General features: G+C 37.7%; 7 protein-coding genes; 2 read left to right on the top strand and 5 right to left on the bottom strand.

Annotated features, from left to right (window-relative positions):
• Positions 1–215: 215 nt before the first annotated feature.
• On the top strand, positions 216–2,197 carry FFUJ_03929 (uncharacterized protein; the record flags this gene model as incomplete). XM_023572844.1 has 4 exons in its annotated part: positions 216–317; positions 365–474; positions 523–1,553; positions 1,608–2,197. The coding sequence occupies 4 exons, from the start codon at positions 216–218 to the stop codon at positions 2,195–2,197; spliced, it is 1,833 nt and encodes a 610-aa protein (XP_023426897.1).
• A 1,342-nt stretch (positions 2,198–3,539) lies between these two features.
• On the bottom strand, positions 3,540–5,006 carry FFUJ_03930 (uncharacterized protein; the record flags this gene model as incomplete). Its single annotated transcript, XM_023572843.1, has 1 exon — positions 3,540–5,006. The coding sequence occupies one exon, from the start codon at positions 5,004–5,006 to the stop codon at positions 3,540–3,542; it is 1,467 nt and encodes a 488-aa protein (XP_023426896.1).
• Positions 5,007–5,955: 949 nt separating this feature from the next.
• FFUJ_03931 (uncharacterized protein) lies at positions 5,956–6,759 on the bottom strand (the record flags this gene model as incomplete). The annotated part of the gene is made up of 1 exon (XM_023572842.1): positions 5,956–6,759. One exon carries the CDS (start codon positions 6,757–6,759, stop codon positions 5,956–5,958), a length of 804 nt encoding a protein of 267 aa, XP_023426895.1.
• A 111-nt stretch (positions 6,760–6,870) lies between these two features.
• Positions 6,871–7,823, bottom strand: FFUJ_03932 (uncharacterized protein; the record flags this gene model as incomplete). XM_023572841.1 has 2 exons in its annotated part: positions 6,871–6,907; positions 6,970–7,823. The coding sequence occupies 2 exons, from the start codon at positions 7,821–7,823 to the stop codon at positions 6,871–6,873; spliced, it is 891 nt and encodes a 296-aa protein (XP_023426894.1).
• Positions 7,824–9,300: 1,477 nt separating this feature from the next.
• On the top strand, positions 9,301–10,773 carry FFUJ_03933 (uncharacterized protein; the record flags this gene model as incomplete). XM_023572839.1 has 6 exons in its annotated part: positions 9,301–9,631; positions 9,696–10,202; positions 10,263–10,379; positions 10,447–10,503; positions 10,554–10,659; positions 10,713–10,773. 6 exons carry the CDS (start codon positions 9,301–9,303, stop codon positions 10,771–10,773), a joined length of 1,179 nt encoding a protein of 392 aa, XP_023426893.1.
• Positions 10,774–11,265: 492 nt separating this feature from the next.
• FFUJ_03934 (uncharacterized protein) lies at positions 11,266–14,402 on the bottom strand (the record flags this gene model as incomplete). XM_023572838.1 has 2 exons in its annotated part: positions 11,266–13,942; positions 13,999–14,402. 2 exons carry the CDS (start codon positions 14,400–14,402, stop codon positions 11,266–11,268), a joined length of 3,081 nt encoding a protein of 1,026 aa, XP_023426892.1.
• Positions 14,403–25,225: 10,823 nt separating this feature from the next.
• Positions 25,226–26,895, bottom strand: FFUJ_03935 (uncharacterized protein; the record flags this gene model as incomplete). XM_023572837.1 has 3 exons in its annotated part: positions 25,226–25,463; positions 25,486–26,490; positions 26,519–26,895. 3 exons carry the CDS (start codon positions 26,893–26,895, stop codon positions 25,226–25,228), a joined length of 1,620 nt encoding a protein of 539 aa, XP_023426891.1.
• Between the last annotated feature and the right edge of the window lie 1,092 nt (positions 26,896–27,987).

Here is a 27,987-nt window from a genome sequence, read left to right as displayed (position 1 = left end):
CAGTCCCCCCGAGCTCCCCGATATCACCAAGGTCACTTTGTCGGAAGCCAGATCATGCTTGGTCTCGGACCTCGGAAGCGTCCCGCCCCGGATTATATAAACCCCGCAGAAACCCAGTCTAGTCCAACTTCCCCAGATTCGGCACGCGCCAACCAGACGCCAAACATTACTCTTCAACTTAGATTAAGTCGGAATTGACGACACGGCCCGCCAAGATGTCGAAGCGAAGCTGGTCTGAGGCTGAGAATGGCGAGAATCAGTTCCCGCCGCAGATCTCGAGGAAGGTCAAGGCTTGTACGGCGTGTCGAAGACAGAAGGTATGGGAGTGCAAGTGGTGTGATGGAATGATGCTTATGATGAGTAGATTAAGTGTCTGATCGACGAGAACGGACCACCCTGTCGACGATGTGCAGAGAAGGGGCTTGGTTGTGTGTTGGGGAAGAATCTACAGACAATTCTTGATGAGAAGTCACAGTACAGTAATTCCCCTATTCAAAACTTCACCTTACTAATAGTCCTAAGATTCACTGAGAATGTGGTTTCTGACCTCTCGGACATGCACAATTTCCTCAAACAAGTCGCCGGCAGACTAGACCTGGACTTACCACCACTCCGCTCATTCTCTGGATCAGCAGAAGGACCAAAAGATGAATCGCCAAGCCTGTCAAACAAAGGCCATCACGTTCCTTCACGCGACAACTCACCAAAGCTCATGCCAGAAGACGATGATGTCCCCTACGCACCTATTCACTCACTATATACCCTCACGAAACTACGCGCTCTTCGGTCACCGGATGACATGAATTCGCAGCAGAATCCAGGCATGGAAGATGTGATTACGAAACGCCTCATATCGTTAGCCGACGCAGAACGACTTTTCAACTTTTACAGGAAGCGTCTTGATCCGTACATCTATCTGATTGGATGCCCCTATGAGACGATGCAGGAATGTCGACAAAAGAGCCAATTTCTTCTCGTAGCAGTCCTTACAGTAGCTGCTCTCCACGACTCAACAGCAGATTACATCTATCCCGTGATAAGCTCCGAATTCCGTAGACTCTTCGAGACGTCAATATTCGAAAGACGACTGAGCCGCGATTATCTCCGTGCCCTATGCATCGGGTGTTACTGGCTAAGCGACTTATCATGGATGCTATCAGGCCACGCGATACGAAGAGCAGTGGAGTTCGACCTTCACAACAGCTACGACAGAGCTATTGAAAAAGCTAGCACTGAAGATGCGCAGTGTGCGAGGATTTGGTACATACTCTGCGTTTGTGATCAGCAGCTCGCGACGCAGTATGGGAGACCGTCGATAGTGCAGGAAGATCCTTCGACGCAGGGCGCTACGGATTTCTTGCATTGTGCTGTTTCGCATGAGGAGGATAGACGGTTGTTGAGTCAGGTGACGGTTGTGAGTATTTTGAGGAGTATCCGTGAGTTGTTTACTGCGAATAAGGGGAAGCCGATACCAAGGCTGCATTTGAACCATATTTCGCATTTTCGGATACAACTTGATCAGTGGTTTGCTTTCTGGACAGATCAAGTACAAGGTAACCCACTCGGCTCACTCAATTCATCAGAATATCGGAGCTAATGTGTATCAGAACGCTGGCCTGGCATCGGGGGCTTTCCAAGAAAAGGCATCATCCTCCATTACAACTTCGCCCAGCTATACCTATACTCCCACGTCTTCCGCGGCCTCTCTAAAGACGAACACATCCCACATTACTTCCTCGATTGTGCCCTCAACGGCATAACAGCCGCCACAACAATTATCGACAAATTCGTCAACGACCCCGACGTAGCCCTCGGCATCGTTGGGATGCCATCATATGTTCACTCCATGACAGCATTCGCCTCCATGTTTCTAACCAAAGTCGCGACAAAATATCACGATCTCATCGAACGAGATAAAGTATACGAACTCATCATGGGATTGGTGCAGCAGTTTCGGTCGCAGCCAGCTGGGAAGTGGCATCTGGCGAATCTCATGACTGGTGGACTTGAGAGGATGGCACAGACGCTCAAGCTGGAGATGCCAGGGGATATGGGTCCGCCGTTGGGGGTAGCGATGGATCAGAATGCCGATGCTGGGATATCGGGAGTCTCAGGGGTTGATGCTTTCTTCCCTGACTTGCCAGGCGATTTCTTTTTCAACTATGATATGAGCTTTGAGATGTCTGCGCCTTTGTAAGGTCAAGACTTGTATGTATAACTGTCATATTGTTTGTTAAAAGTCCAGGCGGACTTGAAAGTCAAGCTGCCAAGTTTGGTCACAAAAAGCACGGTATGTTGGATAACTAGACACATCACCTGATTATGTTTCGAATCTGGCTGGGTGACAATAAGCAAACTCTGTTACAAGACACAAGTTCAAAATTTAGATCATACGAAACCTGATAAAACTGCATATTTATTCGAAGTGAAGTGACATAAGTCTCCTGCAGTCTACTACAGCGAGACAATCACTAATGTACGAAATATGAGTTCAATTCCCTCGCATAAACATTAAAAACCTTTATATCTTGCCCCTCATCAAATTATATCTGTATATTCTAAGTACACCCAGCATCTAGAGAATTGAGACCACTGGCTTCATTCTAGAGGATAATAGATGCCATATGGTCTCAAATGGCTGCAATTAAGGGGTCGTTTCTGGATTTAAACGCCAGCACTAGAAGCTATATAGGCAATGCCTCTAGTGAATTTTACCTTTATGTTTAAAATCTTTATAATTTATTTAATAAAGCCTTACTTAACTAAATACTTAATTATATTATTATTTAACTCTTTAATAAATATTTAATAAACTTTATTATTTAATAGTTCTTTAATAGTTTAATAATATTTTTTAACAGTTATATTAATACTTTAAAATTACTTTATTTTATTAAACATTTTATATATTTTATTATTAGTAAAAGAATATTAAAATTAAAATTATAATTTATATATTTATATATTTATATATTTATATATTTTTAAAATTAACTATAAAAGTATTTAACTTTTTAATTAAAATAATAATAATAAATAATAATAAATATAAAAGTCTTTATATATATATTTAGTATTCTTTATCTATATACCTTTAAGTTTAAAGCCTCTTTAAACCGTTTACCCCTATTGTGACGGTTGTGGGTTTCAAACAGGAAACTAGTCCGTACTAGGTTTTATGTTTATAGAAACGTAAGGCGTGTATACTGAGCTTGGCTTAATTGTCACGTCTCTTAATAATCAAGTAATGCGTGTTAGGCTTATTGATATAAAGAAGTTTTATTAATAGCTAGTAAGCTAAGTTCTATCTACTGCTAAACGAATGTATATATATACTGTAGTATATACAAGTCGAATGTAGTTGGTTCGACTCTGTTTGTGTCTGTTCGTCATGCAAGTCGAATGGCGTGCGTTCGACTGTTACAGGGTAGGTAGCTTTCGATTGGTGAAAAATAGTGGGGGTGCATGTGCACGTGCGTAAGACTGTGTTGGGTCGTAACACCTATTACAGTTAATTTCAGAAATCGTTATCAGAAAGCTCACAAGGCATCGAAATACCAAGTGACATACCAAGATAGATTGCGATCATAATTTGTCGAGCCAAAGATCCTGGGACCTGAGTCTATCCAGGAACATATGGTCAGATCCTGACGTATGAGGTCGACCCCGACGCTCTTGAACAAAGCCTCAGAGTACTCATCGCAGAGATGATCAGAGTTGCTTCGAATTGTCTTTAGCTGGGGGAAGGCGAAAGCTACATCCTTGGCTAGGATGACTAGATCATCATACATACGGCCATTTGGCTTCTGCGACCGTTCCAAGAGATCAAGAGACATGATGCTAGGCGGAAGGGTGCTAGCAAGAGACTTGACCTCGCACTTTCCCTGGCAGCAGGAGGAGTATGCCGGGCCGTAAAGAAAGTATGTAGGGAGGAAGAGTCTCTTGAGGTGGGTGAACTGCTTTAAGCTGGGCATTTTATGACTGCCCCGGTAATCGCTCCTTTTCATGTCAAGGTACAGAGTCTCAAGACTTGCGTGGAACCTGGGTTTGTCGAGGACGCTTACAACTTCAAGGATGTCAGAGTCGAATGAAGTGTATGAAAACGTGGATAGAGTACCAGTACATGCTGATAGAAGACGCTGTATGACAGGGGCATCAACGGCTTTCTGGGATCGAATGTGAAGGTTCCTTAGGCAAGGCATATTCGGGAACTTCTCTGTCGCGCAAGTCACCAAGGTCTCAAGTTCCGGCGTCCGAGCAAGTAAATTTGGGAGAGTAGAATCAGTCTCGAGTATCTTGAGAGGAATGGAGCTGACGCCCAGACTGTCGAGAGTAGGAGGTGATACATCGAACCGCCACCGGCCATCCTTTTCAATACTAATGTGACTCAGGTTCGGGAGGATAGCCACCAGAATGGACAACAGTTGACCTGCAACTAAGGGGATAAAGTCTTGGAGCAGAATGTTTTCCGGAGGAGGTATCCCTCGAAAAAACGATCGTCTTACCGCAGAAGCGTGAGTACTCAGGGTTTTTTGACCTATTTCTATGGCACAGCTTCCAAAGACACGTGCACAAGTGTCGAAAGCTTTTCGGCTTTGATCAAATTCAAGTGATTCGAGCAAGCGGGTTTTCAAAAAGACCGTTTTGACAGAGCGGGCCAAGTCTGGGCGAGAAGCGATGGTGTGGAGGAATGGCTCGAGCCTTCTCTTCCACGCATTTGTAGCATTCCATGTTGGAGCATTCCTTCTTGGATAGTGAGGGTAGCGAGGATCGAAGGAATGATGCAATACCTCTTGGGCAAAGCGACGGAAATACCGCGAGACCAGGCATAGATCGTACAAAGTCGTTTTGTCTACAGCTCTCTTGGACTCCGGCGGGGCTCCAAAAGGCCACTCGTACTCGTAGCAGCAGTGAGGACAGAGATATTCAAATATAGAGCGCAAGATCTCGGGGGGGACTTTTGAAAAGTAGTCCGTTGTGGCCTTTTGGAGTCGAGTTCTGGCCATCTTTGCAAGGCTGAGGTCAGGCGACAAGTTAGGAGCTTGATCCTAAATGACAAAGAGACTTGGGTCAACTTATGTGAGAATTCACTAGCTTTTAGAGTAGTTTGTCATTTCTGGCACCCAAACTTGTAGAATGAAGTTTTCCTGCTTCTTGAGAAGAGTAGGTTGTGAATGGAAAATGGAAACTGATGGGTGATGGTGGGTGGGAGCTGGAATAAAAGAAGTGAGCGAAGGCTAATTAAGGTTACAGGGCGATTAGGCTGCTGTAGGGGCCTTCTCTTGGCACAGGCTCCAGTTGAAACGCCCCCGGCCAAAGTCTGTTAAAGAAAGGGCCGGGGGCAGTTTTGCTCACACCACTGTCATCGTGAAAGCTTCTGGGTAAAAGCTTATATTGGGGAAAAAGAAAAACACCGTGTTATCATTCATCATCTGTGTTTCCAGCCTAAAGGTTAACCTTATATGCCGCAGTCAAGCCATACTGCTCACACCACTGATGTTTTAGTTGTTGGTTGTTCGATATGGCACTTATGATCCTTGCTTCAGGCACAGGCAGCTGGTTATAAAATGAAAAGAAATGGTTTAATTGGGCAAGCAGTCCATCAATCTACTGATAGGCACAGAACTGACAAGAATATGACCTTTTACCATGGAAAGACCTTGATCGGCTCAAGACAAGCAGCTCTGCTGTTCATTGAAACCACAATTTATGACACTACCTCCAACACACCTCACTTTATACCGTGTCGACCTCATATACCGGAGTCTAGCTGGTACCGAACACAACCGACATCTTCTGAACCTCCCACACCACCGTTGTCACCTGTGAAAGATATTAGAACTCCGAAGCATACTGTATCGATCTCGTTTTATACTCACAACCAAACCAAGCATCTATGAGGACCATCACGCAGCGCATAACGCCTCTCGACAGTAATCCTTCGTCGAGCGGGTCCTAGACGTTGACCTTCTCGTTCTTCATACTGCACCCGTCGATCCAAGACCAGGTCACACGGTGCTTGTGACTGTCAGTGTCCTTGAATTCCTTCACATACGGTTCCGATTCAGGTGTCATGTATAAATTCTCTTTGTCGGAGTGTGTGCACGCGTCAAAGATCACGTCATAAGCAGCGCCGCTTGAAATGTCGACATGGCCCCGAAAGTCGTCCTCGTTATTGCACTGCAGATTGTGGATCTCGAACTTTACGTCCGTAGTTATGGGCTTTGGATCTGCTGTCTTTGTCTTGGCCTGGGAAGTCGCCGAGGGTAGCGTGGTGCTGGCAGAGTCAGCTTTCTTGGAGACGCCATAGCTGTATGTGCCGCAGCCTTTGTCTATGCTCCCTTTTTTAGCCAACCCAGCAAAGTAAAGTGACCTGTGGCACTGGCTTTGAAGCTGCGAGTATGCTTTGGAGCAAGAGAGGTCGCAGGAGCCATCACCGCCAGTCCATTCAAAGTCGAATTCATGAGACAAGCATTTCGATTGTCGACGCCAAAGGCTTCTTCTCTTTGCACCAGTGGCGACGGCCCTCTTGGCATCTCCAACAACATCATCGTAAGTGAGGTTTCTTGAGACTGCCTTGTTCTTGTCCCCTTTTACGTTATCGCAGAAGGAGGCCGCAAACAGCTCCATGCATTCGGCATCAGCTCCATAGGCATACATATCGCATGAAGGCTTAGGTGGCTCAGCCTCCGTGCTGTTGCTGGATATGCCCCATTTCTTGAACATTTCCGCAAAGTATTTCACGGTGTCTTCCTCCATGGGGCCTAGATCGACATCCTCCCTTCCGAAGTCATGTTTCTCCAACACGCCGGTAATGCGAGGGACATCAGAGGCGACCGTAGTGGTTGTTGTGCTTTGTTCACCGGAAACTCATCCTGTGACTGGGGCACAACTACCGATGCGGGTGCTGCAAGAACTAATCGTCAGCCGGATACAAATGCATGTTCGAAAAGGTAGTGAGTTCCTTACCTTGTTCCCTCGCCGTCTTCGCCTGTGTAATATGAGAGAGTCAAAGTGCACTTTGGTGGAGCTGCAGTAGTGCACTCCTCCTCCTCGTCATCATCATCATCGTCCTCGTCTTTATCATCATCCTCGGGGTCATCCTTACCTTTGTCAATTGGTTTGGGGTTACCCGTTGGCAGTGGTCCACCCTTGAGACCGTCAAGTCGGGACCACCACCAACCTCCAGGGAATATGGGGACAATAGCTCCATCATCATCAGTCTGAGTTATTGTTTTGGTGTTGTCTATATGCTCAGGGTCTCGAACTGCACTCCAAGTAACGACTTCGTCATCAGAGCCTGTAACTGTCGCTTGTTCCCCTTCTGTTTCCGTTCCAGGAGCAGCTGTCACAGGCGGCCCATCACCCTCGGCAGTTGATTTTGGACCCGCGGGTCCTGAAGAAACCTGAGGGGGCTCAGGAACGTCCTGGGTCACAGTGCTTTCACCCTCTGAAGGAGCTTGGGTCTGTGAAACGGCGGGCTGAGATTCCTCATCAATGGGTGATGGGTTCTCATCTTTACCGGTAGATGTTGCAGCAGGTGAAGCATTGCCGTTGACATCACCAGGACTCTTGGTCTCTGGAGAGTCCGACTCGGTTGCACCTGGATCGTCATCGGGGTTTGGCTCATCATTCCCAGGAATGTCTGCCAAAGAAGTTGCTGACTCTCCAGGCAACGGTATAACAGGCCTTGGGGGGCCGTGGGTAACAAACACAAGCGACGTGCTCGCAGGATCTTCAGGTGGAAGAGGAGCGTCCTGAGAAGAGATGAGACAGGGCGCAAAAGATGCCAGGGCAAGGAGTCGTAACGCCGAAGATTTCATTGTGACAAGAGACTGTCAAAGATGAGTGAAGGTATGAAGAATGAAGAGAGAATACAAAGGAAAACGAAGTGATTGTATAGGTTTGATATCACAAGATTTCATGACAATCTATTTTAGCTGGCCAGGACTACCTGTCATGCTACTATTTACGAAAGACCGCGGAAACGGCCGTTTCCAATCATGGAGAGTATCATACGAGGAGCGGCCCCCAAAAGTTAACAGTCCGAAAAGACATCTTGGCATGCAACAACGGATGCAAGTGAAATTAAGATCAACAAGACAGTCACTATATCCCGCAATGACGTGCCCCTTAGACTCAATCGTTCAACTGTTTCGGACAGCATTTTCATGAATAATAGGAAGTCAAGCAGGGGTGTCGGTTGTACAGCATGTGGCACAGATCTATAGATGGATCATGCTTTGGATGAAGGCCTTGGACTCGACCCATAGACAAGCAATCAGTGGGGTCTGTCTGTTTGTTGTTTTTGGGGTCCAAGAAATACAGGAAAAGGTCTTCCGGTTCGTACACTCAAACCCCAAATTGCAAAAGTATCCAATGCATTCTGCTTTTTTTCACGAGACTATACAATCTAGTTTTATGGTGAGCTTGAGGTTCCAGGAGTATACTGATTTGAAGGTTAAACCACCAGACCAAAGGTCCCCAAAAAAAGAAGCCCCTGTTATAAGGTAACAGAGGAATAGGGCTTATACCAATTCTCAACAACTGAATAGTAAAGATAGATCTAATCTACAGACTATTCATGGAATGACTGAGCTACCATTTGTCCTACAAGGCACGTATATTTGGCCCTGAACAGTCAGGTGGAGAATATATGGACCCCAAGTTCAGCTTTGTTCTCATTCAGAACCCCTGATGATGTGCATATGCCGAGCCAACACGCAGGCTATGCAGTCTATACTTAACCTTGTCTTCCAAGACTCGGGCCGCCCCCAATATTCCGAGCACTACCGTTTCATCGCGTGCTTATTGTTAGGCAGCTGAATAGCAAGTAAATCAAACATGCGGTTCCGATTGGCTTCAAGTTACTTCAGTCACTTCAGGATTGTTCAACAACCAGCAGCCAAGGCTGACACACAGCCGTCATCCAACCATTTCCAATTCTTGTGTTTCATGGAAGTAAATGTTGACTGTCCGTATATCATTATTTAATTCAAAAATCCCTCATTCGATTAAGCCTTATTTATGCGACGACAAGGGTTGACTGTTGGGATGCTTGAATGTCCTTTTGCTTTCAAGATAGGCACGGCAATTTCTTATTAGAGACTGAACTAATTATAAACCTGTATGTAATGATAAGTCCTTGAATGGAATTGATATATATTAGATCCACTGATACTTCTACTGTCTATTAATCCTTATATCTTCAAAGTCCTCCGTTATCAGCTTTCTCAGGATCTCTCCAGCCAACTCATAAATCCGTCTTTCCTAGGAACTTTGTCCTTCAGGCCTATCATGATGAGGCTTTCATCGGCGCTTCTCCTTTACTTGGCTACCTCGGCGATTTCTGCTAAGCCCAAGCTCTCTGACTCATGGGAGATTGATGACAGTTGCGATGTTCCAAGGCTTGAGAAGCTCGAAGACGCCCATTCAGAAATCGTCGAGCTTCTCGCCAAAGTCACAAGGGATCTAGCTCACGTGCAGCAGCCACGACCTGCAACCCGCTGGGGAAAGTCCAATTGGAATCGCATCTCTGGCAACCTGGCTGGCCTTTTTGGGCTTCAACCTAGTGACGCGATTATAGAGAATGGTTACGACCCAAGCGAGCAGTACTTCAGCCAAGTCCTCTGTAAGTCTAGCAAACGGAGAAAGCACTCTTGAAAGCCTAAATTGGCGCTAATAGAACTACTTAGATACCTACGATCGAATGTATCAAGCTCTCGTGAAGGGGAGGACCGTCCCAGAAAACGGATACTCTGGCAAATTGGGGAATCAAAACCAGCCTAGTAAGCCTCTACTTTTGTGTGGCGATACTAGGGCCTGGGAATTCTTCGACAAAGACGCTAAAGATAAGTATGACAAGTCCAAAACGGTTGCAGAAGTTTTCCCAGACGCGGCGAAAGCAGGTGGTGCTTTTATTCGTGCAAACCGTTATCTCGGAGCGACACCTGGTGAAACACATCCCGCCATATGCAATGGCATATACGGAATGACGCTCCAGCGCCATGACCTGATAACTATTTGTGATAATACTCTTGAATTGGATGATGAAAAGTGGCCAGTGCGCGATGGTGGCAAAGTTGTGAACGGCACGGATCTTGATCGAGACCACTTTGGCAGGCAATCTCTCGTCCGTGTCATGCTCCATGAGTTTGCACACTACTATGGGTCGAGGATGGAAGGGAATGAATTCAAAGGATGTAGGTTACCATCTTGAGCAGCTCATCCAGTTCTATGTATGCTGACGATATCTACTGCAGTGCCAGACCAGCAAGCCGTTGATACGAATGCATGTCTCTTGTGGATAGGAAGCACAGGGAAGCAAGTACGCGAGCCTACAACCGTGGGTGGACAAAACCTGCCTAGACAGGTTGTTTGTAGGTGTTATATCACAAGAGCTTGTCATCAAGTGGCCTATCGTCATGATTCTAAAGTCTTTCACAGATAGCCTCAGATTTTGCACCAACCTCAACATTAATCAAACTACCAACAAAAAAACAGGTAGGTACAAGGTCTTTGTATCCGAGAAACCAAACAGCTGACATCCAAAGGTAAATTTGAGAAAGACGGCGCTTTGGTGGCCGGTACGCTCGGAATCACGGGCCCATCAGTTGCCACCTGGACGGCTGAAACATATGCTTATTTCCCCATCGTCTCGTAAGTGTCGTATTCACCCTCTCCTTCTATGGCTCTGACGGGAATATTTGCAGGTATCTAGATAAGTGGGAATGGGTGACAACAGGGAAGGCTAGACCACTTCCAACGGCTTAGTGAAATGGTAGAGTGTTATTGTCTATGATAAGGCTGGTAGAGTCAATAGCTCTATTGCCTAGGTATATTTAGTAGTGATCATGGAATAAGTCATCAATGTATTTACGTTGTTCTTATAAGACTTTTGCTGTCTGCACTATTAATAGTGCCGCAATTTGTTGCTGAATATTTAGGATTGAGAATAAATAGCAGGTATGTTACCTATATAATTGCCCAAGGCAAACTTTCCCGCTCATCATCTGACTAGGTCTGACGCAGGTGCTTGGTTCTGTAGGAGTGTACTTTAGACTGATATTTAATATATTTATATTTAGTAATCTATGTACTAAACACAATAAACCTTACTTTATCTCTTATTAACTAGAGTCTTAAGTTATAACTCTCTTAATTATATGTTTTATATAGATTTTTAAACTTAAGCTTAATTTTTAGACTGCTATCTATTATGTCCCAGACTTATTATCCTTATAACCTTTTATTATATTTCTCTTCTTAGTGACTATGTACTGCCCGGGAAACACCATAAGCATAAGACATGAGCTCATCACTCTCTCGATAACCTAGCCTTAAAAGTCCACAGATTGCTTCTTCTACCGCAGTCTTAGCCTCCTGTAGCTGGTTAACTTTCAAAAGCATGTAGGCAAACCTCAAAAGCTCTTCATAATAGTCTCCCTTATCTCTATCACTCCTTCTCCTGCAGGAAAGCTCCTCTCTTTTGGTTTGAATTGCCTGGCTTGACTGTCCTATCCTGTTTTGGCAGAATGCCTGCACGCCTAGGCATTGCCACTCGACCCATTGAGCGGGGTAAGTGTCGATGCTCTCGTAGTGCTCTCGAACGGTTCGCAAGGCCTTGGTCGCGACGCCGAGAGCTCGCCTCGGCTCATTTATCCAAGGCAAAGCCCAGGCGAGGCGCACATCGCACCTAAGTTTGTCATGGCGGGTGTCTCCCAGGATCACGGTAAAACTGTTCGATGCTTCCTCGAGGACATTGACAGCCTCCCTATCCTTACCCCCAATGAAGTACAAGCATATCCCGAGGTGAATCATTGCGTATGGCAATCTTCCTCCCTCGTCCTCACAGATGTAACGGCCGATGAGGATCCTGGCTAATACTTCGCCCGTCTCATACTCTCCGCAGGCAATACTAGCCTGACAAAGGGCATCCAAGCACTCAACCTCAACCGGGGAAGAGTTCCTTTGAGACTTTATGGCTATGAATGCGCCCTTCAACAGTTGGAAACCTTGAATAACGTCTTGGCGTCTCGATCGGGAAATGAGAATATTACCCATGAAGCGTATAAGGTTAATAAAGCTTGGAGAAAGCGGGCCGACGACCTTGATTACTGGCAACAACCACTTGGCCACGTCTGCGAGTAAAGTCTCCGTGTAGCCACTCCATCCCTCACTTTCACTTTCTAGATGCAGGATGAAGTTATCGATGGCCTCTTGATCAACTCCCGTAGGGATGAGCTGAGCCACGCATATGATCTTGTTCCTCAAGTTATCCAAAGAATGTGTGTCTTTCAAAGACGACTGGAATGATAAAACCTCTGAGGCCAGATCCTCCATCACCTCAGAGAGACTGGGGCATTCTTTGGCGAGATCGAAGCCATATTCATCGCCCGAATTCCAGATTTTGAGCACAAGCTCGGCGACTTGTTCTTCCCACGGAGGCATGCCCCATGACTCAATGAGGTGCACGACCGTATCTCGCGAGTCTTCGAGGTTAGTTCCATGTCTCAATGGCTGCCTCGGTGACTCATCGGAGTGAAGAATGATATCAGTAAATAGTCGTTCATATTTACTCCTGGTCTCGTAAGGAAGCCGAAGACGCACGCAATCCTGAACCATGTCCGGTATTTCCCCGACATAAAATCCATCCTTGTCAAGCTTATACTGTTGTATGAGCCCAAGATCGTGGAATTCTGCCAAGATGTCAGAGAATGCACGCGAGTCCCAGGCTTGGAGACATGATGCAAGAAATGAACCCGGCTCTTTCGCCATGCTATCACTCGTGCCCCACGGCTCCATTATGGAGCAAAATGATACGAGATATGATTCTGAGAAGTTCCGAGATGGAAGGTAGGCAAACAGATTCAACAGGTCATCTTTATGAGCTCTTGGACCCCGTCCCGCCTCATTCTCGAGCTGGCTGAGAGTCAGATCCCAGGCCGTGAGAAGTGTGATAGCTATGGGTATGTCGGAGCCTTCCTGGGTGTTGAAGTACTCTATTGTCGATGACTTTGCGAGAAGAAGCTTCGCCCGATCCTCACGTAAATCCGAGAAGGCGGCAAAGTCCAGTCGTGAGCGATTGATGTACGAGCCCGCCTGGACGATAGCAAGCGGATTCTTCCAAAGAGCTTCAACGATTTGACGGGCAGCGGTAAGACTTTGACGGTCCTGTCGCTTGGGTAGAGTGGTTTTGGAGGCTTGTAGTAGAAGTTCCAGTGCATCCTCTTGGTTCATGGCTCCGAGTTCTATTGAACTTTCACACGAGATGAGATTCACAACGTCCTGACGACGGGTTGTGATGATGACAGAGGCGTTGGCTGACGATGGAAGGTACTTGTGAAACTTGGGCACAGATCGAGGCCCGTCTAAGTTATCAAACACTACCAGCCATGGAACTTTCCCAACTGCAAGCTTCTGAAAGATAACAAATGCTTTCCCTTCGGAAGTTGAAGGCATGGAATCATGTGGACCCAGAATCTGCTCTGCACAAACAGTCAAGTGGTAATCAATAGAGCTTTGAGAACTTGCATCGATCCACAAGATGGCTTGATATGGTTGGTCCAAAGTTTGCCGGCAATATTCGATCGCCAAAGAGGTCTTTCCTTGTCCTACCAGACCCCTAAGAATGATACATCTTGGTCCAGAATCGTGGGCTTCATTGCTCAAGCATCTGCGCATGGCAGCAAGGATTTCAGCTTGGCCCACAAAGTCCTTGACTTGATGATATGGAAAGTTAATGAACCTGGGTGGTTGAGCCTCTTCGGAGACATTCAATCTTGATAGGGCCGCATCAAGGTTATCGAGCTTTTCTAGCATCTGGGGTACGGCGCCGGATGTTTTCTCAACCCCGTTTGCGATCTTCTCCACGGCTATTGACATGCTGATCACATGGCCGTGCATCGAGGTCAGTTCAATTCCTATGTCACTGAGCAGTTGTCTGTCATGAACCTTATCAGTATAAAGATTCATCGCTTTGTTCAAGAGAGTTCTCACGCATCCGCATTTTGCAACGCTATTGCCAGAGAGCCCATGTCCCTCTCCAGCACGACAAAACACCTGTCGATTTCATCATCTTTCAACAGCCCAAGTAGTCTCTTGGGATACCTCTTCCACTTGCTAGCAGTGGGAGGAGTGTCTAGCTTGACAATGATATCCCGCAGATGACTAACATCTCGGAGGCAATGGGAGAGCTCCCCTTCGACGAGATGGGTTTGAAAGACCTTATGGCAGATGATTGCATGGAGCAGAGATGTAAGGCGCGAGACCCTCTCGAGACGCTTTTCCTGAATGTCAGCAGCGTTTCTGAGCTTTGATATGGAATCACAGAGAAACTGGGCAATCTTCAAGGTTTGCTCGGCAAGCTGCAAGCTTGCAGCTGTTGCCCCCAATATTTCCATGATGACTTTGCGAGGTGAAGTTTCCAAAGTCTCATTGTATTCAAAAAGCGGAGACTTGATCAAGTTGTATGGTATTGGTTGCCTTTACCTGCAGCAGTAGCGCTCACCGCAATCAACGTGGCAATATATAATTGGTATAATAAGTTCTTTATTTTTTAAACGATCTTAAATAGCTAATATACACAATAAGCATGCAGCATAGATAAGTATGCAGTATAAAAATCTTAACCTTCTTAAGATATATTATAATAAAAATATAATAGACTATCTAATTAATTAAAATTAATTACTATATTTATTACTAAATGCCTTTAGAACTACTTAATAGGTTTTTATATTATATTTAGTTTTACTATATATATTATATTACTAAATACCTAGCCTAATTAATCTTCTTTAATTACTACTTCTTAATAATTTAGCTAATATCTATATATTTATATCTATTTAATTAATTAAATTCTAACCTTTTTATATAAATAAGCTCTCTTTATTCTATAGATATGCCCTTTTTACTCTATACTACTAGCTAAATATATTATTTACTTTATAAAGCTTTTAATTTTTAGCCTTTAATAAGGCAGTTTTTTATATATTCCTTATAATTGCCTTTATAAGAGATTAAAGAGCTTTAAGGATTAACTTTAGGGAGTTACTATAATATTTTTTAATTTAATTATAAAGGTATTTAAACTATAATCTAGCCTTAAAGACTGTATTTAAGGTCCTTAAAGTTTAAATTTAAGCTTATTAGGCTATCTCTTTAATAGGCATTAAAGTCTATAGCTATATATTAAGCTTTAAGATTATAACTTTTAGATTAAAAGAAGTAAGGCTAGTTCCTTTAAAACCCCCTTTAATATTTAACTTAATTATAATTAATTAAAAGGCAATATAAAAGGCTAGAAAAAACTTAATCTTAAAAATATAAATTATAGACTATTTAATTAATTACTTTATTTCTTAACTATATATCTTTTTTAGTAGCCTAAAGTATTTAATATTAAATAGCTATAATAAATATAAAGAATAAAAAGGTATATAAAATATAATAATATTATTAACCTTATAATATAGCTAGAATTTAATAGATTAATAATTTTTATAGCTATTAAGAATTAAAAGATAATAGGCTTTAATTAATTAGTTAGTTATATATTAATTAAAGTATTTTAGCTAGTTAATACCTATTTTATTATCTATTTAGCTATTTAATATTATAGTAATAGCCTAAATACCTAAAAGGTTACTATCTTAATATTAATTAATAAGATAATATTAGCCTATAATTACTATATATAGATTAATTACTTAGCCTTTTATATTAATTACTTAAATTATAATAACCTATTTTTAGTTTTTAGGCTAGACTAATTTTAGGTTTTTATGCCTTTTTAAGCTAGTAATAACTATACTGCTTAATATTATACCTATTATAAAGCCAGTCTTATTAAAATTCTAAATATTATTTAATTAAATATTATATTTTATAATTATATTTTCTATAAGCCTAAATTAATTGTAAATAATAATTAGATCTTTATATTTAGCCTTCTAATAGTTATATTTATAAAAAAAATATATCTTAAGCTTTAGTTACTACTTAATAAAATTAATAGCTTAATGTAGTTAATAAGCAAGCGCCACAGATAAGCGAGTGCTGCACTTTTCCCTTTTATATTTAACTTTTTATCTAATTAAATAATTCTTAATAACTAAAAATACTATAACCTTTAGATAAAGTTAAAACTCTTTTTATATTTTAGGCCCTTTAAAATAATTTTAAACTTAATATTTAATATGCTATAAAGAATTATAAGATTAATAAAAGGTAATTATATTATTACTAAAATAGCATTTAATTATAATACAATTTTATTTTAAATTTATAGAAACTATTTAATTTAGAGGAATAAATAATAGTCTAATTTATTTTTAATTTAGATTTATAAGGATTTCCTTTATAATTACATTTTATAAAAGAAATAGCTAATTTTCTACTAGCTAACTGTAATGCATTATTTATTAATAAGTATTAGGCTTATAACTTTATAAAGTAATAATTAAAGCTAAAGATATATTTATTTTAAAGATATAATTATTAAAGAGCTTAATATAAAGATCTAGCTATTATTTATAGCTAGTTTAGGCTTATATAGAATATAATTATAAAGTATAGTATTTATTTAAATAATATCTAGAACTTTAATAAGATAGGCTTTATAATAGGCCTTATTATAGCCAGAATAGCTATTATAGGTTTAAAAATATAAGGAAGGCTAAAATTAATATAGCCTAAAAACTAGAAATAGATTACTATAATTTAAGTAATTAATATAGAAGGTTAAGTAATTATACTATTTATTATTAATATAGGCTAATATTACCTTATTAATTAATATTAAAAATATAATTTCTTATTAAATTAGGTTATTGCAATAAGCTAAAATAGATAGATAAATAATAAGTTAGGTCTTAAGTAATTAAAGCACTTTAATTAATTTATAATTAATTAATTAATTAATTTTTATTATTTTCTAATTTTTAATAGTTATAAAAGCTATTATTTAATTAATTTTAAGAGATATTATAAAGAGAATAAAATTATTATACTTTATATACTAACTTATATATCTTATTTACTTTAGCCTCTTAATATTAGGTACTTTAAGCTATTGAAAAAGGCTTATAGCTAAAAAATAAAGTATTTAATTAAATACTTTATAACTTATATTTCTAAAATTAAGTTCTTTTCTGCCTTTTATATTATATTTAAAGCTACCTTTATAGAAAGTAATATTTAGGGGGGTTTTAAAGGAATTAGATTTACTTTTTTTAATTTAAAAACTGTAATCTTAAAGCTTAATATATAGCTATAGACCTTAATGCCTCTTAAAGAGGCTATTTAATTATTAATATTATAGACTTTAAAGACCCTAAAGATAGTAATAAAGGCCTAATTTTAATTTAAATACCTTAAAAGGTAAATTAAAAGGCATTATAATAGCTCTCTAAAGTCTATTATTAAAGCTTTAAAGTTAGCTATTAAGGCAATAAAGGCAATTATATATAAAGTTATTTTATTAAGGGCTAAGCTTTATAATCTTTAAGATATAAATAAGATATTAAGCTAGTATTATAAGGCAAAAAGGATTAAATTATAGAAAGAGGGAATTATAACTATATAGGAAGTATTATAAGTAATTAATTAAATAGATATTAATATATAGGTAGTAGCTAAATTATTAAAAAGTAGTAATTAAAGAAGGTTAAAGCAATTAGGTAGTTAATACTATAGTATATATAGTAAAGGCAGTTATAATATAAGGACTTATTAAGTAGCTTTTAAGTTATTTAGGGAGGAATTTAATAAGTAAAAATAAGCCTTTTTAAACTATAGCTTAAGCTTTTAAGCTATAGGTTAAAAAGGCTAAGGAAAGTACAGTACTTACTTATCTGCAGTGCTTACTTATTAATTATATTAATACTTATTAATTAATAATATATTATAATTAATAAGTAGTTAATTTACTATTTCTTTAATATTATAATACTAAAAGGAAAATCTTTATAAATCTAAATTTAAAATATACTTAACTATAAGCTATTTCTTTTAATTAGTTAATTTCTATAAGCTAGAAATATAATTATCTTATATTGGAAAGCTTGTGTATTATCCTTCTTCTAGAAGAGGGGAAATTCTATATCTAAATCCCTTAACTTCTGGCATCTTGCCAAGGTTTTACCTAGATATAAGCGATTATTTCATTCTCTTAATCTAATACCCCTCTTTAGTATATAATAATTCTAATAGTAATATACTAGTCTTAAAGATTTAAGTATTATATTATATTACTTCAGTAAGATATCAGTAAACTGTTATAGGATAGTCTATATTTATATTATCTTAATAACTAGATTTTAGTATTTATATTTTTCTGCCTTACTAAAATTATTAATCTTTAGCAAGCTTTTATTAATATTTTATCTACTTATCTTTAAAATTCTCTAGTTGTAATTTCTAATAGTTTTATTACTATATCCTATATTAACTCCTATATAAACGTTCTCCAAGAGTTTATCTACAATCTAAAGGTTTAGCTAATTAATTAGTCCTCTAGTAAGATCCTATATTTTTACTGTATCTGTAATATCTACTGTAATCTCTCTCTCTAATACTGCACTAGCCCCTTGCCAAAGTATTATATTTTCTATACTAATAACTGAAAAAAGTGTAGCTCTATATATATTTCTCTACCTTAATTATTAGGTCTTTATTAATATTTTGCCAGTTCCTTATAAGTATTTTAGTACAGTTTAGGCTTACTACCTAGTAATTAAGTGCCTTTAGGATCGTTTTGCCAATAAGGAACTTAATCCTATTTAGGTCTAGCAGGCCTATACTATAATTAAGTCTTATAGTATGGCTTAATAAGTAGTTACTAACTGTATATATAACCCTGCCTCTAATAGTGGCAGCACTCTAGCTGCTATAATTTAGTCTTAAGATATTATATCCCTTTAGGACCTTTAGGCACTCTAATACCTTATTTCTATATATTTTTTATTAAGGCTTCTCTAACTTTTTAGCTAACCTATTTCTAAGATAATATTAAACTTACTCTTAAGGAAGTATCTGCTTAAGTTACCTCTATAATGCCTCTCTATACCTATAATATCTCTGCCGCAACCTGCCTTTATTTAGTAATCCTTTGCCTAAATACCTGTAAGGATATCCCTATTAAGGGCAAGGGGACCTGCAATAAACTCCTATCTGCATTTAAAGCTAAGCTGGCTCTTTATATTCTGCTTAATAAGCATTTAGATAACCCTATTCCTGATATTCTAGTTGCTTTTACTGGCATTACTTCTATTAGTTATTCTAGCCAGTCTACTCCTGCCTGTTATTAAGGTGCCGCTAAGCCTCCCTATACCTTTAAGTAATTTAGCTAGAGGTTTTTAATTCTTTAGTCTTTATTATATAGTTAGCGTTAGTTATGTAAGCATTTGCTAGGGCTTTACCTTTTTTATATTTTAGTAGTTTTTTAGAGGTAATAAATCTAAACTAAATCTTTTAGGTATCTATTCTATTATATAACCTAATCTAAAATGATTTCTATCTGCTATTTAATTGCTATAATCTTAGCAAGCCCTAATTACTTAAGAAAATTTTAGAATTTCTTACTAATAAGGTTCTTAGTTAGGCCATTAGCTATTAGCTGAGTTAATAGGGTATATATTATATCTACTATCCTATTTACTACTTTTTATTTTAGCTAATAGTTATAGATCTATATATATTATAGCTTTATATACAGCTTAACCAATTCCTCCTTAATTAGTTAAATAGTTTATAAGTTATTATATTAAATAGTTACCTTTAGTGGCTTAGTGGGGCCTCACTAAGGGATCTTATCTTCTAGATTGACTTATAATAAGGATATAAGCCAGCTTATAAAAATAGCCTCTTTGGCTGCTTATAATAGGGCAAGTAATTCCGCCTTAGTAGTAAATATAATTATAGTATCTTACTTATTTACTTACTAGCTTATTACTCCTCTAAATAGTTATATAGTAAAGGCCTATAAGCTTTAACAGTTTACTAAGTTATTAGTAAAGCTTATATTTAAGGCTATCAGTAACCTATTAACTAAAGAGTTATTATTACTTTTAAATTAAAGGGCTAAGTCTTTAGTTTAGGTAAGATACTATAGTGCTCTATCTGCCGCTTTATGATATTATAGTCCTGGGTTTTGGTTAAATTTTACTAATTGGCTAGCTATAAAGGCAATATTTAGGTAAGTTATTACTGCAGTATATATAATAGTACCTACTTTCTATTAATAACTATTTATACTTTTTAGGCTTAATAATTCAGTATATAGTAATAACTCTTTTTATACTATTAGGATAATTACTCTATATTTCGGTAGGGGGTCTGGAAGTAATTATTGCATTTTATTAATATATACAGCTTAGGAGAGCTATAGGTAACAGTTTAGTCTATCCTTTATAACCTTAATACCTAAAAACTATTATAGGGTCTTGCCTTCTTTAATATAATATATCTCTTATAACTTCTTTATTAGATCTTTTGCCTTTTCTTCTTATTCTTTTAGGTAGTAGAGGATATAGTTATCTATATAGAAGAAAAATACTATATTGCCTTAAACCTAATAACAGTCCTCGCTAAGTACTTAGTAAAATCCTATATATAATAGACCTTTCTTAAAGTATTTTTACTATAAGAGAGATAACCTTTAAAGTCTATATAATACCTTTTATAGCTTAAGGACTATACTAGGTTTTCAGTAACCTATTAGCATTTCTATATATATATCTTTATTTAATATTAATTATATAAATGCATTAACTATATTATACTAAAGCATCTTATAGTTAAATCTAGTTATAATTGCTATTAAAACCCTAAAAGACATTCTAGCTAGTATAGCTATATATATATCTTGGCTATCCTTTACCTATTAGTCTCCCTAGACTACTAATCTTACCTTGATTTTTAGGAATCTTTTATATTTATCTAACTTATAGATATATACCTAGTAATATCTAAGTATTTAGTAACCCTTTATTATAGTCTTAGCTACTTCTATCTATAATTAAAAGAGTTTATAGCTCTCTAAATAAGCTTCTTCTGCCTTTTAGATTGTATCCCGGTATAGATAACTCTTTATATTAGTATATAAGCTAGGGAGCCTCTCTAGGAGCTTCTAATATATACCGATATAAGGCCTCTTTTCCTTGCCTAATATAGAGCTTATCCTATCCCTTTAGGCCTCCCGCTTTTCTATACTAAATTGGTTTAGAGGCTAAAGTAAGCTCCCTCCTTTTAGCAAGTTTTTAAAGCTAGCTAGACTCTCTTAACTCTTATAACCTTAAGTCTTCCATTAGGTGCCTATATATATTTTATACTGTAATATCTCTACTAGAAACGCTATATTAAATAGAATATAATTTCTTGCTTATATCTTGGCAAGGGTTTTACTTACTGGCTTACTACCTCTCTTTACCTTTAGGTTATCTTCTATTATATAAAAGAAACCTAATAGAGGTAATTCTAAAGGTGTTAATAATAGCTTAAATTTAAACTAGGTATATAATTCTAATTTCTTGCCTATCTTTATTAAGTTATTAGCTTTAAGGCTTATAAATTCTATATTTTTATTAGTAATTTTATTTAGTTCTTTATTTACTAGATACCTCTACTATAGATTAGGTTAAGTTTACTAAAGTAAGATTAGTTCCTTAATTTATTTCTCTATTGCCGCTAGGTCTTTAGCCTATAGGTTATTTTAAAGGGTCGCTATATTTCTATTAAAGTACTAATATTTATTAAAGGTAATATCTTATGTTGAGAATACCTTCTTATTTAATAGGTTCTAGATCCTATAGGAATTACTTAATATATATTCTATTAGGTATTTAATCTATCCTCTAGGGGTTTAATAATATAATCTATTATATTATAGTTATATATCCTTTATTAGTGTAAACGCTTTATATTTATATGCTTTAAGGTATGATAGGTCTGGTTTTACTGACTGTTTAGCTATGTACTTTAAGTGAAATATTTTATATAGTAACTTATGCTATCTCTGAACTAACGGTATATGGTTATAGAGATAGGTGGCTGCCTTTATTAATTTAGGCTAGAGGTATTTTAGAATTTTTATACCTGCCCTTATTGCCTTGCTTTTCTAGATAATAACTATAGCTACTCTTTCTGCATTACTATTTTAAGCCTATATATTTAAAGTAAATAGTTTATATTGTATTCCTTACTAAACTATCTTAGTATATACTTATAGATAGGTTATTATAATCTTATTATTATATTTAATTACCTTTACTTTCTTAAAGTACTATATTTCTATTATATTTAAGAAGCCTTTTAGTGCTAAGAGGATAGTAGGGGTTATTTAATTAATTATATAATAGTCCTAGGTAAACCTTAATACTCTATTTGTAAATATTTATATTGAACTATAGCCTGTATATCTTGGTAATATAGAGTAGAAATCTATAGCTATTTAATTTTCTAGACTTATAACTTAAACCGACTCTTAAGGAGTGCGGTATACTAGTTAGTAAGCTTTTGTTACTCTATATATATTATAGTTAACTGTAGTTATTTACTGTATTTCTATTAGAATCTCTAACTTTATTTATACTTCTCTTGCAGATATAGCTAGGCATTAGAGAGCCTCTAGCCCTAGGTAGCCTAACCTTAAGTACTATATTAAGGTATTACCTCTTAATGGCTTTTTTTTGGTCTATATTATATATATATGCCGTTTTAGAGGGATAGGAAGCGTATTTACTGCTAGTCTAGCTTATATTAATTCTAGGTCTTAGGGAGAATACTTATATTTAAGCACTTATTGCCCTTTAATCTCTAAAACCTTACTGAGTTTACTTCTATTTAAATGCTATAAATAATTATTTCCTAGGCTTATATCTTACTAAATTCCTTATTTTCTTAGCTTAGTAAATAATATTAGGTTTATAGCTAATATAATGCATAAGGCTATATTATAAAGTTACAATATTCTTAATATACTATTACTTAACTTAAGTTTAATTTATACTTTACTATATCCCTTTATTAGGATCTATATTACTTTTAACCAAAAGAAGTCCCTAAGGGCTGCTACCTTAAGGTTCTTTATTTACTTTATATCCCTAAATATATATATAGTTACTCCTGAATCTAATAATACACTTTTATTTAGAAGGTAATAGTCAGCTACTATTAGGCCTATACTTAATTAAGTAAAGCCAACTAAATATAGTCAGGCTAATCCTTCTAGTTTTAGCTTCCTAATTTAATTAGCTATACCTTCTTTATTTTCTTCTATCCTTCTTTATGCCTAGTTGGCAAGAGCCTATATTAATTTAAACCTAATATAGGCCTTCTTAAGGAAAGCATAAAAGCAGTTTAATAAGATATACCTTAATCTGCATGCTTTATATCTTCCTGCCTTATCTTCGCTAGGTCCTTAGCGAGGATGCTTCTTTCCTTTCTGCTTCTTTTGCCTAGGCTTCCTTAAGGTATTTTAGTCTTCTCTAGCCTCTTTCCCTTATTTAACTAGAAAGGCTTTATAGCTTACTTTAGCTCTCTGTATATCTAGCTGTAATGCTAGTACTAGCTAAATATCTACTACTATTACGCTAATAGATAAAGTATTAAACTAAATATAATTTATTTAGGTAATACTATAGGCATTTACTTATAACTCTAATAGAGTTAACCTTAAAGCTATAATAAAATTAGGAAACTACTAATCTGCCTCTTTAGCCTCTTACAGGCCTATATCTTAGGCTTTATTAATTAAGGTCCTTTATTACTTAAGCCAATTACTTACTCCTTTATAGGTTATATATCTATAGTATATAGGTTTCGCTAAGACTTCTTTATATATTTAGTAAGCCTTTTACTTCTACTTTATTTATATTAAGGAGAACTTATTATAGAGAGACTAAACCTATTCTGCTAAAGTATTATCTTCTAAAAAATAATACCTTATAATCCCTTTATCTACTATATTTAGTACCTAATTTTAAATAATAAATATCCTTCTCTTTAAGTCCTTATAGTTCTTTAGATATATCTTATATATTGCCCTTATTATAATAACCGTTTAGTAATCTTTCTCTATAAGATATAGTATTTATTAAGTCTATATTTTATATTTAGTATAGTTTCTATTTAGTTTAATAATAGGGGGATTGACTTTTTATATAGCTATCTCTTATATTAATAAAGATAATACTTCTATAGTAATTACCGCTCTAGCGGCTATAGCGCTTTACTGTCTTACTGCTAATATATTAAGGGGTATAGATACAATTACCTTAAGGGTAGGCTTATTAGATGCCATTAGGTTAATATAGGCCTATAAATCCTTATTCTTTAATTTAACCTTTAGGGCCTTATACTAGCTAATCCACTTATTGCTAAATTCAAGCCTAATTGTCTAATTAGTTATTATTCTAAATGTCTTTAGCAAGCACTAGGCTTTCTTTCTCAGTTACACTTATAGTAATTTTTCTTGCGAATAAGACTCTTAATTATTAGAAAGCTTATATATTATCCTTCTTCTAGAAGAGGGGAAATTCTATATTTAAATCCCTTAACTTCCGGCATCTTACCGAGGTTTTACCTAGATACAAGCAATTATTTCATTCTCCCAATCTAACATCTTAAGCTTACCTGCCTTAAGATTAATAATAAAGGATATAGAAGTAAATATTATAAAGAAATATAGCTTATTATAAATTTAATTTTAGGTCTTCCTAATAGGCCTAAAGTATAAAAAGAATATAAGCCTTATTAGTAAATTGCAATATATTATTTAGTTAAAAATTAATTAATTTAATAGTATTAATATAAGATAAGGGATTTTTATATTACACACTTATCTATACTGCATGCTTATTGTGTATGTTATTAGTACTTTAATAATTAATTAAAAGATTTATAAGTTTATTATTATATTTCTAGGTATATTAAAGTAACTTTATTTAAGTTTTATAAGAAACTATATCTTTCTAATATGTAAAAAAAGTCTTAATTATAATATTAATTAATATATTCTATACTTTTTATTTTATACTATAAGTAAATATATAGATATATATATATATAAACTACTATAAATAAGATAAGAGATAAAAGAAATAAAGTTAGATATTTAGTAATACTTACTAGGATATTTAACTATCTACTACCTACTCTTTAGGTTCTTCCTGGCACAATTACCCAAGTAAATTAGAGCGCAACTCTGAATTGTTGCAAGTTATTATTTGCCATCAAAGTCTGAAATTGAGTACCCGTAGTCATCGATGAGCATCTGGATTACTTCAGCCCTTTTGCCATGGGTGCGCGCTCTACTAAGAGAGAACTCATTTCTTTCTCTGTTCATATCGTGGGGGCCAGTCAGTTCCAACAATGCCTTCATGGTCTTTAGGGAGGTAGTACTATATACAGCGGCGTCAAAAAAAGATCCTGTGATCACATTCTCGGGGCCGCGTTCTGCCCTGAAGAAGTTGCCTAACCCACGCTGGAGTAAACGAGTCCTTCGCCAGAATCGCCTTCTTAGCCTCCTGGCGGGCATATACGGGTAACAGAAGTGCAACCATAGAGTCTCTTTCGCCATCGACCCATATCGGGTCCGCTTTGACCTGTTGTAGGCTTTGGAGAGCGAGATGTGTCCAGAGATATGAGGCTGCCGATCGTCCTTGCAAAAGATCCTTTACAAGGCTATTGACACTGGTTGGAAGTTGTTTGACCTCTGGCAGAGCCGAAAGACTTGCACTGATGTACTGTCTCAGGGCGTCGACTCGAAAAGGCGCATCTAAGTTAACCCTCAGATATTGACTCATGAGATCTTCCAAAGCTGGCGGGGCAACGCGCCTTAAGATGGCGAATTTGATCGGAAGGCCGGGAATATCAAGCTTGATCTTCTTCAAGATAAGGTCCAATGATCTTGATTCGCATTCATCAAGGCCATCAAGGACACAGATAACTCGACAGCCTTTTAGATCTTGGAGTATCTCGATGAACATATACCAGAGAAATTGGAACCTTGTCTTCCACCAGTGATTGCCCTGTTTACCATCCTTATCTAGCTGAACAAGCTGATATATCAGGCTCCGAACTAAACACGCAGCGTTATTTCGTAATTCAAGTCTGGCATCAAAGAAATAATAAAGTAGAATCTCGTCGGAAGTCATTGTGAGCTGTAACTGCTCAGTGAGATAGACTGCCAGCAGAGTTCTGCCAGACCCTATACCCCCTGATATCCATATAGAGTTATCATCAGAGGTTCTCCATTTGATGAACTCGGGCGTTTGAAGAACCCAGTCCCACTTCCCTTGAACGGTTTCGCCTTTTGTGGTCTTGATAACGTCACGATCGGTGACTGGGTCCGCTGCAAAAGGGTTTCGGATAATCTTTGCAGAGGCAACCGTAAACATTGGGTTCTTCATTGCCTTGTCTGCTCGTGGTAGCAAAGTAACCGTGTCAACTTTGCTAAGGTCCCTGTTGGGACTTTTAGCAACCTGACTGTCAATGAGATTGATTAGGAACCCACAGCATTATGATATCGATCTCTGCATTTATCTCGACAAATATTCTGTCGATATCCTTCCTCCTCTGTAACCCAAATTTGGTTCCCCAACCATGGTGCTCATTGCCTTCCAGTCTCGCTTTACCCAATAGGTCGACCAGCTTACCAGCGAGAATATTACATTGATGCAGGCTGCGACCAACCTGATCGCGCCAATAAGATACCGGTATCGGAACAAACCTCACGATTTCCTCGAGACTATCCAAATACTTCAGCTGAGCTTGTGCAGGGTAATTCTCTGGGCACCCAAAGACCGATAATATTAATGCGTGGATCTCGAGGTTGAGTTCAATGAACCTCTCTCCCTCGATTTCGGCATCGAATTCCGTTTTGGACGGCATTGTAAGAAGATCAGTAACGAATTTCGTCCTTGAAAAAGGTTAAAGGGAGCCATGGGCTAAATAGTCAACCTGAAACAGCTGCCAAGGGTATTCCTTATCTGTGCTGCTGACATGTTGGTTGAGTCCTAGGAGAATAGGACTCAGTATTACAAGACGCAGCCCCGACGCTTCCTAGATCTTATACAAGGCCCAAAAATCTTTTTAAGTTTCTCAAAATGTTTCTTTTAAAATAGTAAGTCTTCTAAACCATATACTCACAGTGATTATAAGCTCCTAGTCACAGACCTTGATACCAAATAACTCAACTAGCTTATAGTCGATTACCGCTCTTCTATGACATCAATAAAGTACAGGCTTTAACGAACTGCATTCTCTTTATCGCCATGACATGACTGATACGTAAATATAATATTCCTCACCGAAAATTGAGTTAGCATATAAGTAGCCTTCAACAAACCGGCGCCACAGGATCACTCTTTCTTTTCCGGCTCCGGGCTAAGCACAAGATAAAAGGTTAAGAAAACCAATCAATGTCCGAATCTTACAAGACAAACCTTTTGATAGCATTCTTCTTCACCAGCTGGGCCAACAAATCCTTGGGCTCTTCAAGGAAAGCAGTAAGGATAATGTTGGCACCGACTTCTTCATAGGCGAAGTTGCCTGAGCCGTATATCTCAGAGAGGGCATTGTGCAAGATAACACCATCTTTTACGAGACCTCGTGGGATTTTATGCTCCCATGAATAAGCTTGTGGTGTTTTGCTCATCTTATGTGAGGTTTTAATACTTGCTATACAACAGTCGCCTTGTTAGTATATGAAAGGCTAAGAAACGGTTGTACGCCAGGATGTAGAAGAAGAAGTAACAAAAGAGATGCTGGGTATTTATATTGACGAGAGGTTCCTGATTCACAGAGCGTGTCTACGGCTGGATGATTCACGGCCAACACATTTGGTGCTGTGGAATAGCAGCCAGTTCCATTGGGATACTGCCCTTGATACACGGTGGTAAGTCGTATTGATGCTATTATACGGCGTATTGAGGTTTATAATAGACATGCCTATCACAGGTTGTCATCGCAAAATATGTCCCG

This window comes from Fusarium fujikuroi, chromosome FFUJ_chr02 (assembly GCF_900079805.1).
Source record: "Fusarium fujikuroi IMI 58289 draft genome, chromosome FFUJ_chr02".
In the NCBI taxonomy this organism is placed as follows: domain Eukaryota; kingdom Fungi; phylum Ascomycota; class Sordariomycetes; order Hypocreales; family Nectriaceae; genus Fusarium; species Fusarium fujikuroi.
This window is presented reverse-complemented; position numbering and strand designations above follow the sequence as displayed.